Below are 13,691 nucleotides of genomic sequence, written 5' to 3'. Positions count from 1 at the left end.
TTTAAAATGAGGTGAAATTCACATAACATAGAATTAATTACAGTATACATTTCAGTGACATTTGCTACATTAACAGTGTGTGTAACCAGCACCTCTATTTAGTTCCAAAACATTTCTGTCACCCCAAAAGGAAACCCAGTATCCATTAAGCAGTTACTCTGCATTCCCCTCTCCCCTCAGCCCCTGGCAACTACCAGTCTGCTCTCTGTCTCAGTGGATTTGTGTATTCTGGATATTTATATAAATGGAATCATACAATATATAACCTTTTGTGTCTGGCTTCTTTCACTTAGCATAAGGTTTTTAAGCTTCATAAGAATACATTTTCAGGGACTTCCCTGGTGGCGCAGTGGTTAAGAATCCGCCTGCCAATGCAGGGGACACAGGTTCGTTCCCTGGTCCGGGAAGATCTGACACGCCGCGGAGCAGCTAAGCCCGTGCGCCACAACTACTGAGCATGCGCTCTAGAGCCCGCGAGCCACAACTACTGAGCCCGCGTGCCCCAGCTACTGCAGCCCGCGCGCCTAGAGCCCGTGCTCCACAACAAGAGAAACCACCACACTGAGAAGACTGCGCAGCACAATGAAGAGTAGCCCCCGCTTGCTGCAACCACAGAAAGCCTGCACACAGCAATGAAGACCCAACACAGTCAAAAATAAATAAATTTTTTAAAAAAAGGAATACATTTTCAGCTTTCAATCAGAAACATATCAAACTATTATATATAGAATGGATAAACAACAATGTCCTATTGTATAGCACAGGAAACTGTATTCAATATCCTGTGATAAACCATAATGGAAAAGAATATGAAAAAATATTTATATACACATACACATATGTATGTATGTATAACTGAATCACTTTGCTGTACAGCAGAAATTAACACAACATTGTGAATCAACTATACTTCAATAGAATAAATTTAAAAAAAGAAACATCAGATTTAAAAATTAAGTGAATTTGACTGGAATCTTGGCCTGCCGTATTAACACAGATTATTCTCGTTTGAAAAGATGCCTATAATGTATTGATACCTCATATTCATATAGTGGTTGCCTCTTACAGAGTGGTTCACAAAATTTATCTGATTTGATGATTGCAGCAACCTAGTGAGGTAGACAGGGCAAGTGTTAGAACCCCTACTGTCCAATCCTTTCACATTACTACCAACACTATGACTTATAATAAAGGCACCTAACATCTCTTGAGTGCTAAGTCTGTGCCAGGCCCTGTTCTAGGCATTTTGTTTTTATTTTCTCATTTAATCATCGGAGCAAGGTACTATTATTGTATTATGTACTATTATGTATGTATTATGTATTATGTACTATTATTGTCATCATTTCACAGATGAGAACAATTTCCCAAGGTGATATGATTAGTGAATGACAGAAATGGGATCCGGGCCCAGGCAGTTTTGGCTGCAGTGCCTGTGCCCTTAACCAGCACACACTCAGTTGCCCAAGGTCTGTATAATGACCTGCTGGTTATCAGTGGCAGAGCTGGGGCGGCTGGTAGCCAGCTCTTTCTGGACCCGGGTCATGAGCTGTGCCACTGTTGCCCTGGCTCTTCTTGGGAGCACTTCCTGCTTATACTTCTCTTCATCAAATGGGAGGCATGAACCTTAAACTGTTTCTGGCCGGTCTTATACAAAAGTGTTGCTGAGCCTTTGCCAGTGGACAGTGGTTCTCTAAATTGTCTTTTTATCTTCCAGGTGTTAGCTACTGGCGGGTGCCTCATGAGCTGATAGAATGTTGGACTCTGGAAGAGCGGCCTTTACATGGAAGCCTGCGTCACATGGCCCCAATTCGAAAGAGGTTATCTGTCCTTTGTTGATTTTTTAAAAAATTAATCTATGACCTATATTTTTACTGCCTTTACTGGGGGAGTGAATAATGGTTCTTGACCTCATTGAGCTTATTAATTACCTAGGTGAATATTCTGCCTTACCATCAAAGTATAAATCTTTATTTATTTATTTATTTTTGGCTGCATTGGGTCTTCGTTGCTGAGTGCGGGCTTTCTCTAGTTGCAGTGAGTGGGGGCTACTCTTCGTTGTGGTGCACAGGCTTCTCTGCGGTGGCTTCTCTTGTTGCGGAGCACGGGCTATAGGCGTGCGGGCTTCAGTAGTTGTGGCACACGGGCTCAGTAGCTGTGGCTTGCGGGCTCTAGAGCACAGGCTCAGTAGTTGTGGCACATGGGCCTAGTTGCTCTGCAGCATGTGGGATCTTCCCGGACCAGGGCTCGAACCTGTGTCCCCTGCATTGGCAGGTGGATTCTCAACCACTGCATCACCAGGGAAGCCCCAAAACGTAAATCTTGAGGGAATACCCTGGCAGTCAGTGGTTAGGACTCTGCGCTCTCACTGCCAAGGGCCCGGGTTCAATCCCTGGTGGGGGAACTAAAATCCCACAAGCCGTGTGGCGTGGCCAAAAAAAAAAAAAATTAAATGCAAAGTTACCAGAACTATGTAAAAAGTGGAAGTAATTCTTTAAAACTGAGTTATATGGTATGTTCTTTTTGGGAGAGTATGATTTTAAAAATACTACTGGACACAGTGGTAATGCTGTGGTAAGTATTTTTCCCCACTAAAGTGAAATTCCAGACTTTATTGGCAATAGTCAAGAAATCTATTAGACTTAATATTTGAAATTTCCTGTGACTTATTCTGAATCCCTTTCTCCTTCCTGTTACCACAAATAACATTTTTATTTAGTAGTATTATCTTGTGTTCTATGAAATCATTAGCACTGAATTCACTCCACATCTGTGTCTTTCACTGTGGTTTAAATACATTTAAAGTTATATTTCCTTTTCATTATCTTGGGTAGTATTCATGACTTTCAGACATTCTGATTTCTTGATCATCTATTCTAGCATTTGATTCAGTGCCTGTATGAAATTTCAGACTGCTTTCTTACTTTTGCCCTCTGGATCTTTCACAGAGGTGCAGAGAATTTTATTCAGTTTTTAGTAGTAAATCATATGTTAAAACAGATCTTTTTGCTTAAAGGCTCTCATTTTATTATCATTATTTATTTTGGTGTTCGAACTTATAGTTAGCAAATATTATTTGGGTCTAGAGCAGTAGTTCTCCATTGGGGGCGGTTTTGTTCCCCAGGGGATATATTTGGTAACGTTTGGGGACACTGTCGGGTGGGGGATGTTGCTGGCATCCAGAGGGTAGAGGCCAGGGTTGCTTCTAAACGTCCTAGAATGCAGAGGGCAGCCCCCCATGACAAAGAATTGTTGAACCCCAAATGGCAATAGTGCTCAGGTGGAGCAACCTTGGACTAGAGTCCAGTGGAAGATGTGTACAAAATATAAAGCAAGCAGAAATGGTTTCATGGAAACTCTCCTCTGTGTTAGTTGTCTTTTTCCTCTGGGATTTTATTAAGCATCATTTTTGATTCATGGACCAGGTAACGATGACTTAGAAGTACTTGTGAGATTCCAAAGAACCATTTCTCACCTACAAAATTTTAGTTATGTTCAGTAGAGTTTTGAGGTTGAATATATTATATTATATTTCAAATCACTATGCTATTATGATCCCATTTCCAAAAATCAGAGTTCAGTATCTTATATTTGCCTCTGAAGACACAACAGTGCTGAGTCAGAGGGAGAAGACTTGGAGGATTGCCATTACACATGTTCAGAAGGTGATCTTCATGAAGTGAAACTGATGGAAGCAGTGGAAGGAGCAGGCAGGCTTTTGACAGTGGTTGCTTGACAGTTTGACAGTTTTAAGGTCATTTAAAGTAATGTCCCCTGTGATTTTTTTCCTTCATTTTGTTGGTGTAGTGTATCATATTGACTGATTTGTGGATGTTGAACCATCTTTTCATCCCTGGAGTAAATCATCATGTGTGTTCCTTTTAATGTATTGTTGAATTCAGTTTGCTAGTATTTTTTTTGAGGATTTTTTGCATTTATGTTCATCAGGGATATTGGTGTGAAATTTTCCTGTGGCATCCTTGTCTGGTTTTGGTATCATGGTACTACTGGCCTTAATGAATTTGAAAGAGTTCCCTCCTCTTTTATTTTTTGGAAGTGTTTAAGAGGGACTGGTATTAATTCTTTGAAGAATTGGTTTGGTAGAATTCACCAGTGAAGCTGTCTGGTCCTGAACTTTTGTTTGTTAGGAGATTTCAATCTCCTTAGTAGTCATTGGTCTGTTCAGATTTTCTATTTCATCATGATTTAGTCTTGGTAGGTTGTATGTTTCTAGGAATTAATCCATTTCTTCTAGGTTGTCCAATTTGTTGGCATATAATTGTTCATAGTAGCCTCTTATGATCCTTTGTATGTCTATGGTATCAGTTTCAACATCTCCTCTTTCATTTCTGATTTTGAGTACTCTCTTTTTTTCTTGGTGAATCTAGCTAAAGGTTTGTCAGTTTTGTTTATCTTTTCAAAAAATCAGCTGTTAGTTTTATTGATCTTTCCTATTGTCTTTTTAGTCTCTATTTCATTCATTTCTATTCTAATCTTTGTTATTTCCTTCCTTCTACTAACTTTTGTTTGATCTTTTTCTAGTTCCTTGAGGTGTAAAGTCAGGTTGTTTATTTGAGATTTATCCTATTTCTTGAGGTAAACATTGCTATGAACTCTCTTAGAACTGCTTTCACTGCATCCCACAAATTTTGGTATGTTACATTTCCATTTTTATTTGTCTCAAGGTATTTTTTGATTTCTCTTTTGATTTCTTCTTTGACCCATTGGTTGTACAGTAACATGTTGTTTAATCTCTATGTATTTGTGAATTTTCCAGTTTTCTTTGTGTAATTAATTTCTAGTTTCATACCATCGTGGTCAGAAAGGGAGCTTGATATGATTTCAGTTGTCTTAAACTTACTGAGACTCGTATTGTGGCCTAACACATGATCTATCATGGAAAATGTTCCCTGTACACCTGAGAAGATTGTGTACTCTGTTATTTTTGGATGGAATGTTCTGTAAATATCTGTTAATTCCATCTGGCCTAACATGTCATTTAAGGCCAATGTTTCCTGATTGATTTTCTATCTGTAGGATCTATCCATTGATGTAAGTGGGGTATTGAAGCTCCCCACTATTATCGTATTGCTCTCTGTTTCTTCCTTTAGTTCTGTTAATATTTGCTTTATTTTTTAGATGCTCCTATTTTGGGTGCATTAATATTTACAAATGTTATATCCTCTTGTTCGATTGACCTTTTTAAGATTATGTAATGCCCTTTTTTGTCTCTTATTACAGTCTTTGTTTTAAAGTCTATTTTATCTGATAAAAGTTTAGCTACTCCAGCTTTCTTTTGGTTTCTTTTGGTTTGCATGGAATATCTTTTCCCATCCCTTCACTTTCAGTCTGTGTGTGTCCTTACACTTAAGTGAGTCTTTTGTGGGCAGCATATAGATGGGTCTTATTTTTTGATCTATTCAGCCACTCTGTAAATTTAGTCCATTTGCATTTAAGGTAATTATTGATAGGTATGTACTTATTTCCATTTTGTTGATTGTTTTCTGATTGTTTTTATAGTTCCTCCCTGTTCCTTTCTTCTCCTGCTCTCTTCCTTTATGGTTTGATGACTTTTTTTAGTGGTATGATTATATTCCTTTCTCTTTATCTTTTGTGTATTTACTATAAGTTTTTGCTTTGTGGTTACCATGAGGCTTACATATAACAACTTATATCTATAACAGTCTGTTTTAAGTTGATAACAACTTAAGTTTGATTCCATTGTAAAGCTCAACATTATACTATCCCCTGCCACGTTTTAGGTTTTTGGTGTCATATTTTACATCATTTTATATTGTGTATTCCATAACTAATTATTGTAATCATAGTTATTTTTATTACTTTTTTCTTTTAACCTTTATACTAGCTTTATAAGTGATTAATATACTACCTTTACTATATATTTACCTTTCCAGTGAGATTTATTCTTTCATATGTGTTGTTACTAATTAGTGCCCTTTCTTTTCAGCTTAAAGAAGTCCCTTTAACATTTCTTGTAAGGCCAGTTTAGTGGTGATGAACTCCTTTAGCTTTTGTTTGTCTGGGAAACTCTTTATTATTCCTTCAATTCTGAATGGTAATTTTGCTGGGTAGAGTATTCTTGGTTGGATTTTTTTCTTTTACTACTTTGAATATATCATGCCACTCCTTTCTGGCCTGCAAAATTTCTGCTGAAAATCTCCTGATAGTCTTATGGGGGTTCCTTTGTATATAACAAGTTATTTTTCTCTTGCTGTATTTAAGATTTTCTCCTTGTCTTTCACTTTTGACATTTTAATTATAATGTGTCTTAGTGTGGGTCTCTTTGGATTCATCTTTTTTGGAATTCTCTGGACTTCCTGGATCTGGATGTCTCTTTCCTTTCTCGGCTATATAGTTTTCAGCTATTATTTATTCAAATAAGATTTCTTCTCCTTTCTCTCTCTCTTCTTCTGGGAGCCCTATAATGTGAATGTTAGTCCATTTGATGTTGTCCCATAAGTCCCTTAAATTATCTTCACTTTTTTTCCATTCTTCTTCTTTTTCCCTGCTCTGATTGGGTGAATTCCACTGCCCTGCCTTTGAGTTGACTGATCCTTTCTTCTGCTTCATCTGGTCTGCTGTTGAACCCCTCTAGTGTGTTTATCAGTTCAGTTATTGTATTCTACAGCTCTGTGACTTCTATTTGGTACTTTCTTATATTTTTCATCTCTTTGTTGAAGTTCTCACTGTGTTCATTCATTCTTCTCCCCAGTTTGGTGAGCATTTTTATGACCATTATTGAACTCCTTCTCAGCTAAATTACTTATCTATGTTTAATTAAGGTTTTTTCCTGAGGTTTTATCTTGTTCTTTCATTTGGAACATATTCCTCAGTTTCTTCATTTTACTTGACTCTCTGTGTTGGTTTCTATTACAGTAGATGAAACAACCACCTCACTCAGTTTTGAAAGAGTAGCCTTGTGCAGAGGATGAACCTTATTGTTTGGCCCTGCCCCAGCTCTTAGTTGACTCTCAAACCTTTGCGATTGTCCAAGCAGCCTATTATATTTTTAATAACTCCCAGTAGTTGAGGATGAGCCAAGACCTGTCAGTGTCCCAAAGGGGAGGATCTCATCACCTAGATTGAGGCTGCTTGGAAGCCAGACCCTCAGGCGGCAGCTTTTAGAGCTATACAAATATATACAGTCCTGTGGGACTGCAAGTGTAAGCTCTGCTGGCCAACAGAGCCAGGCAATCTGAAGGTGTCCCCTTGGCGGCAGCTGCAAAAATCGGGGCTCCAGCTGAGTGTATAAGCTCTTTTCAGAAAGATTCTGAGGAGCTGGAGCAAGGCAGAGAGAGAGAGCACCAAGATGGCATTCACAGCCTATGTTCCTTGAGAGCAGCTCTGTTTGGCAATACATGTGTGCCATACCTGAGGCCTGCCCCTCAGGCCGAAGCACTAGGACAAGCAAAGAGGCCTCCTTTGCAGAAAGACTGGGGGATGTTCCTCAGTCTGTTGTCTGTGCAGTGTCCTGTAGATGTTAGCCCGCCAGGAACCATCTCTCTGATTGCCACAGTCCCATGGGACTCAGGAATGCAAGTCCCACCAGCCACCAGAGCCAGGGGATCAAGGGATCAAGGGGCATGCTGTGGGTGGCAAATACAAAAAACAGGGGACCAGATGCATGTAAATTTCCCCTTCAGGAGACACTGGCACTTTGGAGTGTGGCAGAAGGTGGGTGTGAAGATAGCACCCACCCTATGAGGTCTCTGGGAAAGATTATAGTCAGCCCCTAGATGCGTGTTTAATTAGAAGTCTGCCACTCAGGCTGCAGTCATGATGATCAGCTAACAGACCTCCGTCACGGAAAGACTGAGCTTCTGGGTCTGTTGCCTCTTGCTGCATCCTGGGGTGGTAGCTGTTTAAGTACTCTTTCTCCATTGGTTACAGTCCTGTGGGACCCACAAGCATAAGCCCTACTGGCCACCAGAGCCATGCAATGTAGAGGTGTCTCTTGGCAGCATTTGCAAAAATTGGGGTACCAGACAAGGCTATGAGCTCCTTTCTCCTTTCTGGGTAACACCAATTGTTACAGGGCCAGGAATGCAAGCTCCACTGGCCTCCAGAGCCAGGCAATCAGGGGGTGTCCCCTGGCTAAGAGCCATAAAAAATGAGGGTTCCAGACGAGTATAAAAGCTCTCTTCCAGGAAATACTGGTGCTCTGGAGCACAGCAAAGGGAGAGCATGAAGATGGTACCTGCTAGTCTTCATTCCCAGAGAGTGTTCCAGCAGGCTTCTAGATGTGTGTGTTAAATTAGACGGCTGCCCCTCAGGCCAGCACTTTTCTCTCAGCAAGCGAGCTACTTTACTATTTAAGTCTGGGTGCAATTGGCCACCTTTGAACTGGGCCCTAGGGTGGGTGAATCTGAGCATGTGGACCCTGGAAGAGCTGTTTATCAGATTGCTATAGTTTGTGGGCCTCGGGACTTGAACCCTGTTGATTTTCAAAGTTAAATGTTTTGGGGGCTCATCTCTCAAGTGCATGTCTTAAAAACTGGGGAGCCCGATGTGGGGTTTGAATCTTTCCTTCCTCAGGGAGAAGATGCAGGTTTTGACTTTCTTCCTGGTTGCGGATTACTGCATTGGGGGACGGGTTTATGGCAAGATTGTGTTCCAGCTTCTCCTACCTGCTTAAATGTTGTTTTCTTCTCATTTGCCCAATATGTAGTTGTCACTCAGCTGGCCTTTAGGTTTTATTTAAGAGGAAATTGTTCCATATGTAGCTATAGACTCAGTGTGTCCATGGGAGGAGGTGAGTTCAGTATCTTCCTATGTTGTCATCTTGAACTGGAAACAATCTATCCAATGGTTTTTATATCATATCAAAAATCATATGATCATCTCAATAGACACAGAAGAGGTATTTGACAAAATTCAGCATCCATTTATGATAAAAATTCTCAACAGAGCAGGTATAGTGAGGATGTACCTCAACATAATAAAGCCTTATATGACAAGCCTACAGCAAACATACTCAGTGGTGAGAAGCTCAAAGCATTTCCTCTAAGATCAGGAACAAGATAAGGACCCCCACTCTCACTACTTTTACTAAACATAGTATTGGAAGTCCCAGCCAGAGCAATTAGGCAAGAAAAATAAATTTAAAATATCCATATTGGAAAGGAAGAAGTAAAACTGTCACTATTTGCAGATGACATGATATTATATATAGAAAACCCTAAATACTCCATCAAAAAACTGTTAGAACTAATAAACAAAATCAATACACAAAAATCTGTTACATTTTTATATGCTAATAATGAACTATCAGAAAGAGAAATTAAGGAAATCCAGTTTATGGTTGCATCAAAAAGAATAAAATGCCTAGGAATAAATTTAACCAAGGAGATAATAAAAAACCTGTATGTTGAAAACTGTAAGTCGTTAATGAAAGCAATTGAAGAAGACACAAATAAATGGAAAGATAGTCCCTATTCATGAATTGGAAGAATTAATATTATTAAAATGCCTGTATTACCCAAAGCAATATACAGATTCAGTGTGATCCCTATCAAAATTCCAATGACATTGTTCACAGAAGTAGGACGAACAATCCTAAAATATGTATGGAACCACAAAAGACCCTAAATAGCCAAAGCAATCTTGAGAAAGAAGAACAAAGCTGAAGGCATCATGCTCCCTGATTTCAAACTATATTACAAAGCTATAGTAATTTAAATGGTATGGTATTGGCATAAAAACAGACACACAGATGAGTGGAACAGAAGAGAGAGACCAGAAATAAACCCATACATATAGGCCAACTGATTTACAACAAAGGAGCCAAAAATATACGATGGGGAAAGGTGTCTTCAATAAACAGTGTTGGGAAAATTGGATATCCACATGCAAAAGAATGAAACTGGACCACTATCTTACACCATACTACACAAAAATTAACTCAAAATGGATTAAAGACTTGAATGTAAACCATAAAACTCCTAGAAGAAAAAATAGGTGGTAAGCTCCTTGACATAGGTCTTAGTGATGATCTTTTAATCTGACATGAAAAGCAACAGAAGCAAAAATAAACAAGTGGGACTACGTCAAACTAAAAAAGCTTCTGCACAGCAAAGGAAACCATCAACAAAATGAAAAGGCAAACTACTGGATGGTAGAAAATATTTGCAAATCATATATCTGATAAGGGGCTAATATCCAAAATATATAAAGAACTCATACAGCTCAATAGCAGAAAAACAAACAATCTGATTCAAAAATGGACAGAAGATCTGAATAAACATTTTTCCAAAGAAGACATATAGATGACCAATGGGTACATGAAAAGATGCTCAACATCATTAATCATCAGGGAAATGCAAATCAAAACCACAATGAGATATCACCTCATGCTTGTTAGAATGGCTGTCATCAAAAAGACAGGAAATAAATGTTGGCAAGGATGTGGAAAAAAAGGAACCGTTGTGCGCTGTTAGTGGGAATGTAAATTGGTGCAGCCACTATGGAAAACAATATGAAAGTTCTTCAAAAAATTCTAAGTAGGACTAACATATGATCCAGCAATTCTAATTCTGGGTGTCTATCCAAAGAAAGCAAAAACACTAACTCATAAAGATATATGTACCCCCATGTTCATTGAAGCATTATTTACAATAGCCAAGATATAAAAACAACCTAAGTGTCCATTGATGGATGATGGTATAAAGAAATTGTGGTATGTGTGTGTGTGTGTGTATATATATATATATATATATATATTTGCAACAAATGGACCTTGAGGATATTATGCTAAGTGAAGTAAGTCAGAGAGAGGAAGACAAATACCATATGAGCTTTTATGTGGAATCTTAAAAGCAAACAAACAACAAACAAACAAAAAATCCAAAGCAAAAAAACAGGGAACTGATTGGTAGTTGCCAGAGGTGGCGGGGGTGGGGGGGGCAGTGGGAGAAATGGGTGAACTGTTTTTTGTTTGTTTGTTTTAGTTTAAACAAAATGAATTAAAAATAAATTAAATAAGGTAAAACAGTGTTCCCACTTCAGGCTTTTTATAGTGAATGGCAACTCAGCTGAGGAATCTTTGAAGGTTTGTCCAATACTTCTCAAATTCAAAAAACATCTAACTGTACCATGAGTTCGACTATTCTAGCAGTTCCCAAAATGTGTTCCATAGCATGCTAATTTTACTGGGTGCCAAAGGGTGCATTACAGAATGATTGGGAAATATGGATTCAACAAAGCTAAACAGACGTCTTTACTATAGAATCTTTAATTTGTTAATATAGAGTTTAAAGCTTTAGGTGGAGAATAAAATATGCAGTAGCATTTCTCAAGTTTATTTGTGAAACCCTTTTTTCCTCAGTAAATCTCTTGAAACTGCTATCCTGGGAAAAACAACTTGGGATACTCCTGGTTGTCCTCTGGATCACATCAGAATTTGTGAGAACTGAGTAATGTGTTGTGTAATTCCAGTGTAACGCTCCAAATTTTAACTTGCTGGTATTAACATTATGTGTGAGTTTGAAAGAGTGTATTCCAGTTGAAACAATCTTTTGTAAACTTGCTAATTTACTTATTGACCTTGGTGGGAGATGAGAGATGAGGTAGGTTGATACCTCTTGGCTCAAATTCTTGACGAAAACCTTTTTATTCACCCTGAAGGTAAACTTTGGAGACGTTTTCATTAGTTATTAAACCTGTAGATGCTGGTTTACAGGACCAGCTGGTTGACAAGAACCTGCTTCTCTATTTACAGGCGACTGATAGCGCCCAATGAAGAGGAAGAAGAAGGCGTGAACTGTAAGACTGGTCCTAAGCCAGTACGATTTTTGGGGCCTTCCACCAGCACCCAAATTAAAGTCAAGAACTCGGCTTCCGTCAGGGTGCCTCCAGCCAGTGCCCCGCAGCCCTGGTCCCGGGCATCCGTGAACCCGGCTGCAGGAGGAAGGGCAGCTCAGCGCTCTGCACCGTCGAAAGCCCCGTCCCCGGTGGGCACAGGGCTGCCCGGGCATCCCCAGGCTGCCCACGGGACCGGGGGTGCTGAGAACGGGGCCACGCACCCACCTCCAGCTAAGGTTCTGCTCTCCAACAAAAAGGCCACCCCGCACCGAGTGATAAAACTGAAGCGGACTCCCTTGTGCGCTGCGGGGCCTTCCCCGCCCGCCTGCCCCGCGGCCAGGCCGGCGGGGTCCCCAGAGCCGACCCCCGACGCCCCCAGCGCCCTGGGCGCGAGGACTGAGAACGGGCAGGGCCAGACCGATTGATGGAAACGGGGCCTCAGGGTGTCCCGTTTGCCTCTCCGAGCTTACAGCCAGTTTAATACAAATAAGCGGCACTCTTTCCCGATGCAGTCGGGATGAAAGCTTGTTTCTTTCTATTTAGGGTGAATTGTGTGAAGTAGGAATGGAGGAGGGAGACTGTAAGTGGTTGGGCCTATATTTACTTCTCATTTTCCCAACGTTTAAATTATTTGTCTAGGGACGGTTTTAATTTCAGGTTTTTTAATGTGTGGGGGCTTTTTTTTTTAAAATGTTTAATTGGTATTAAGGCAACAAAACAGTAGAGCAAAATCATCCCTAGCAAGTCCACTTTGTTGCTGAAATAATTATAGATTTTAGGCACTTATTTAATGTTACTCACAGCAGCCCAGGGGTAGGAGTGAGGTTTGGGCTTAGCTTTCAGTCTGGTGAAATAGAGAGGGTGATATTAGTGCTTCCCTGTGCTATGTCCCCGATGGGGGGAGATTTGAGAGAAATGTAGATCAAGGTGAACTCCCTGCAGGGCACTCTCAGTCTCAAAAGGTAGCATGAAAAGAAATGATGGGGAGGGGAAAAAAAAAGACAGTAATTTGAGATCACACTTTGACTCTCACTTAATGGAACAATTTTCTTTCCTAGATTGGCTTTTCTTACTCTTTTCCGTTAACAGATTTATTTATACCTTGCCAGAAGATTTCTTGGAATAAGAACTATATAACATGTCATGGAATGAATTGTTAAAATATTTTATTTTTCATTTGAGTAGTGAAGTTTTGAAAGTACTTTGAAGAGAAATGTATTAACTTTTTAACTAAAGTTAATATTTTTTTCAGAAATGACCATTAAAGAGTTATTCTGATTATACAATATGATTTTTTATGCATAAAATTTCCACATAACTTGAATTTAATATTTTAAAACAGAGTATTTTGATTAATCTATTTTTTCACAACTATTCAGTTGTATGTGTTTACACGTACATGTTATGTTTTATAATTGGATCACATATTTCTGTCTTCAGTGAGCAGTATGCCGTCAGTGTGTTAAAAATAAGTTCATAAAGCAGGGTACTTTTTACTCAGTGCTTATCATTGTACTTGTACTGGTTTAAAAGAGTAAAGTAAATATACTCAAAACATTACTTTTTACAAAATAAAAAAAACCTTTCCGTAAAAAGTGACATTTTTCTGTGACTGTACTTATTTTTAAGCCTTGGAGCCCTTTAGTAGTTTGAAAGCTTGTTCGTTTATATAGGTTATCTATTTCTGCTCACAAAATTGCTTTCTTGTCTAGTTAACGTATGAAATCGTTAAACCAATTTTGGATAGCTATCCAAATACCAGCAGCCTTTTTTAAATAAGTGGTTTATTTGGCTAGAAAAAGTGAATATTTAAAACTAAAGATTCATGAATGATATTCCCCTGGGGAATATATAAGATATTCAGTCACCTT

At 39.1% G+C, this 13,691-nt stretch overlaps 1 protein-coding gene across 1 annotated transcript in view; it reads left to right on the top strand.

Annotated features, from left to right (window-relative positions):
- The window catches only part of KCTD18 (potassium channel tetramerization domain containing 18), a 29,354-nt gene extending 15,935 nt beyond the window's left edge, over positions 1–13,419 (top strand). The window contains exons 6-7 of the mRNA XM_082467214.1: positions 1,718–1,820; positions 11,738–13,419. Coding sequence (XP_082323340.1) covers positions 1,718–1,820; positions 11,738–12,245 — 611 coding nt within the window. The 3' untranslated portion in view covers positions 12,246–13,419. The remainder of the gene's footprint in view (positions 1–1,717; positions 1,821–11,737) is intronic.
- Positions 13,420–13,691: the final 272 nt, after the last annotated feature.

Source organism: Balaenoptera physalus, assembly GCF_965194825.1.
Source record: "Balaenoptera physalus genome assembly, chromosome: 6".
NCBI classification, from domain to species: Eukaryota; Metazoa; Chordata; class Mammalia; order Artiodactyla; family Balaenopteridae; genus Balaenoptera; species Balaenoptera physalus.
The sequence above is the reverse complement of the archived record's forward strand: the minus strand, read 5'-3'. Positions and strand labels throughout refer to the sequence as shown.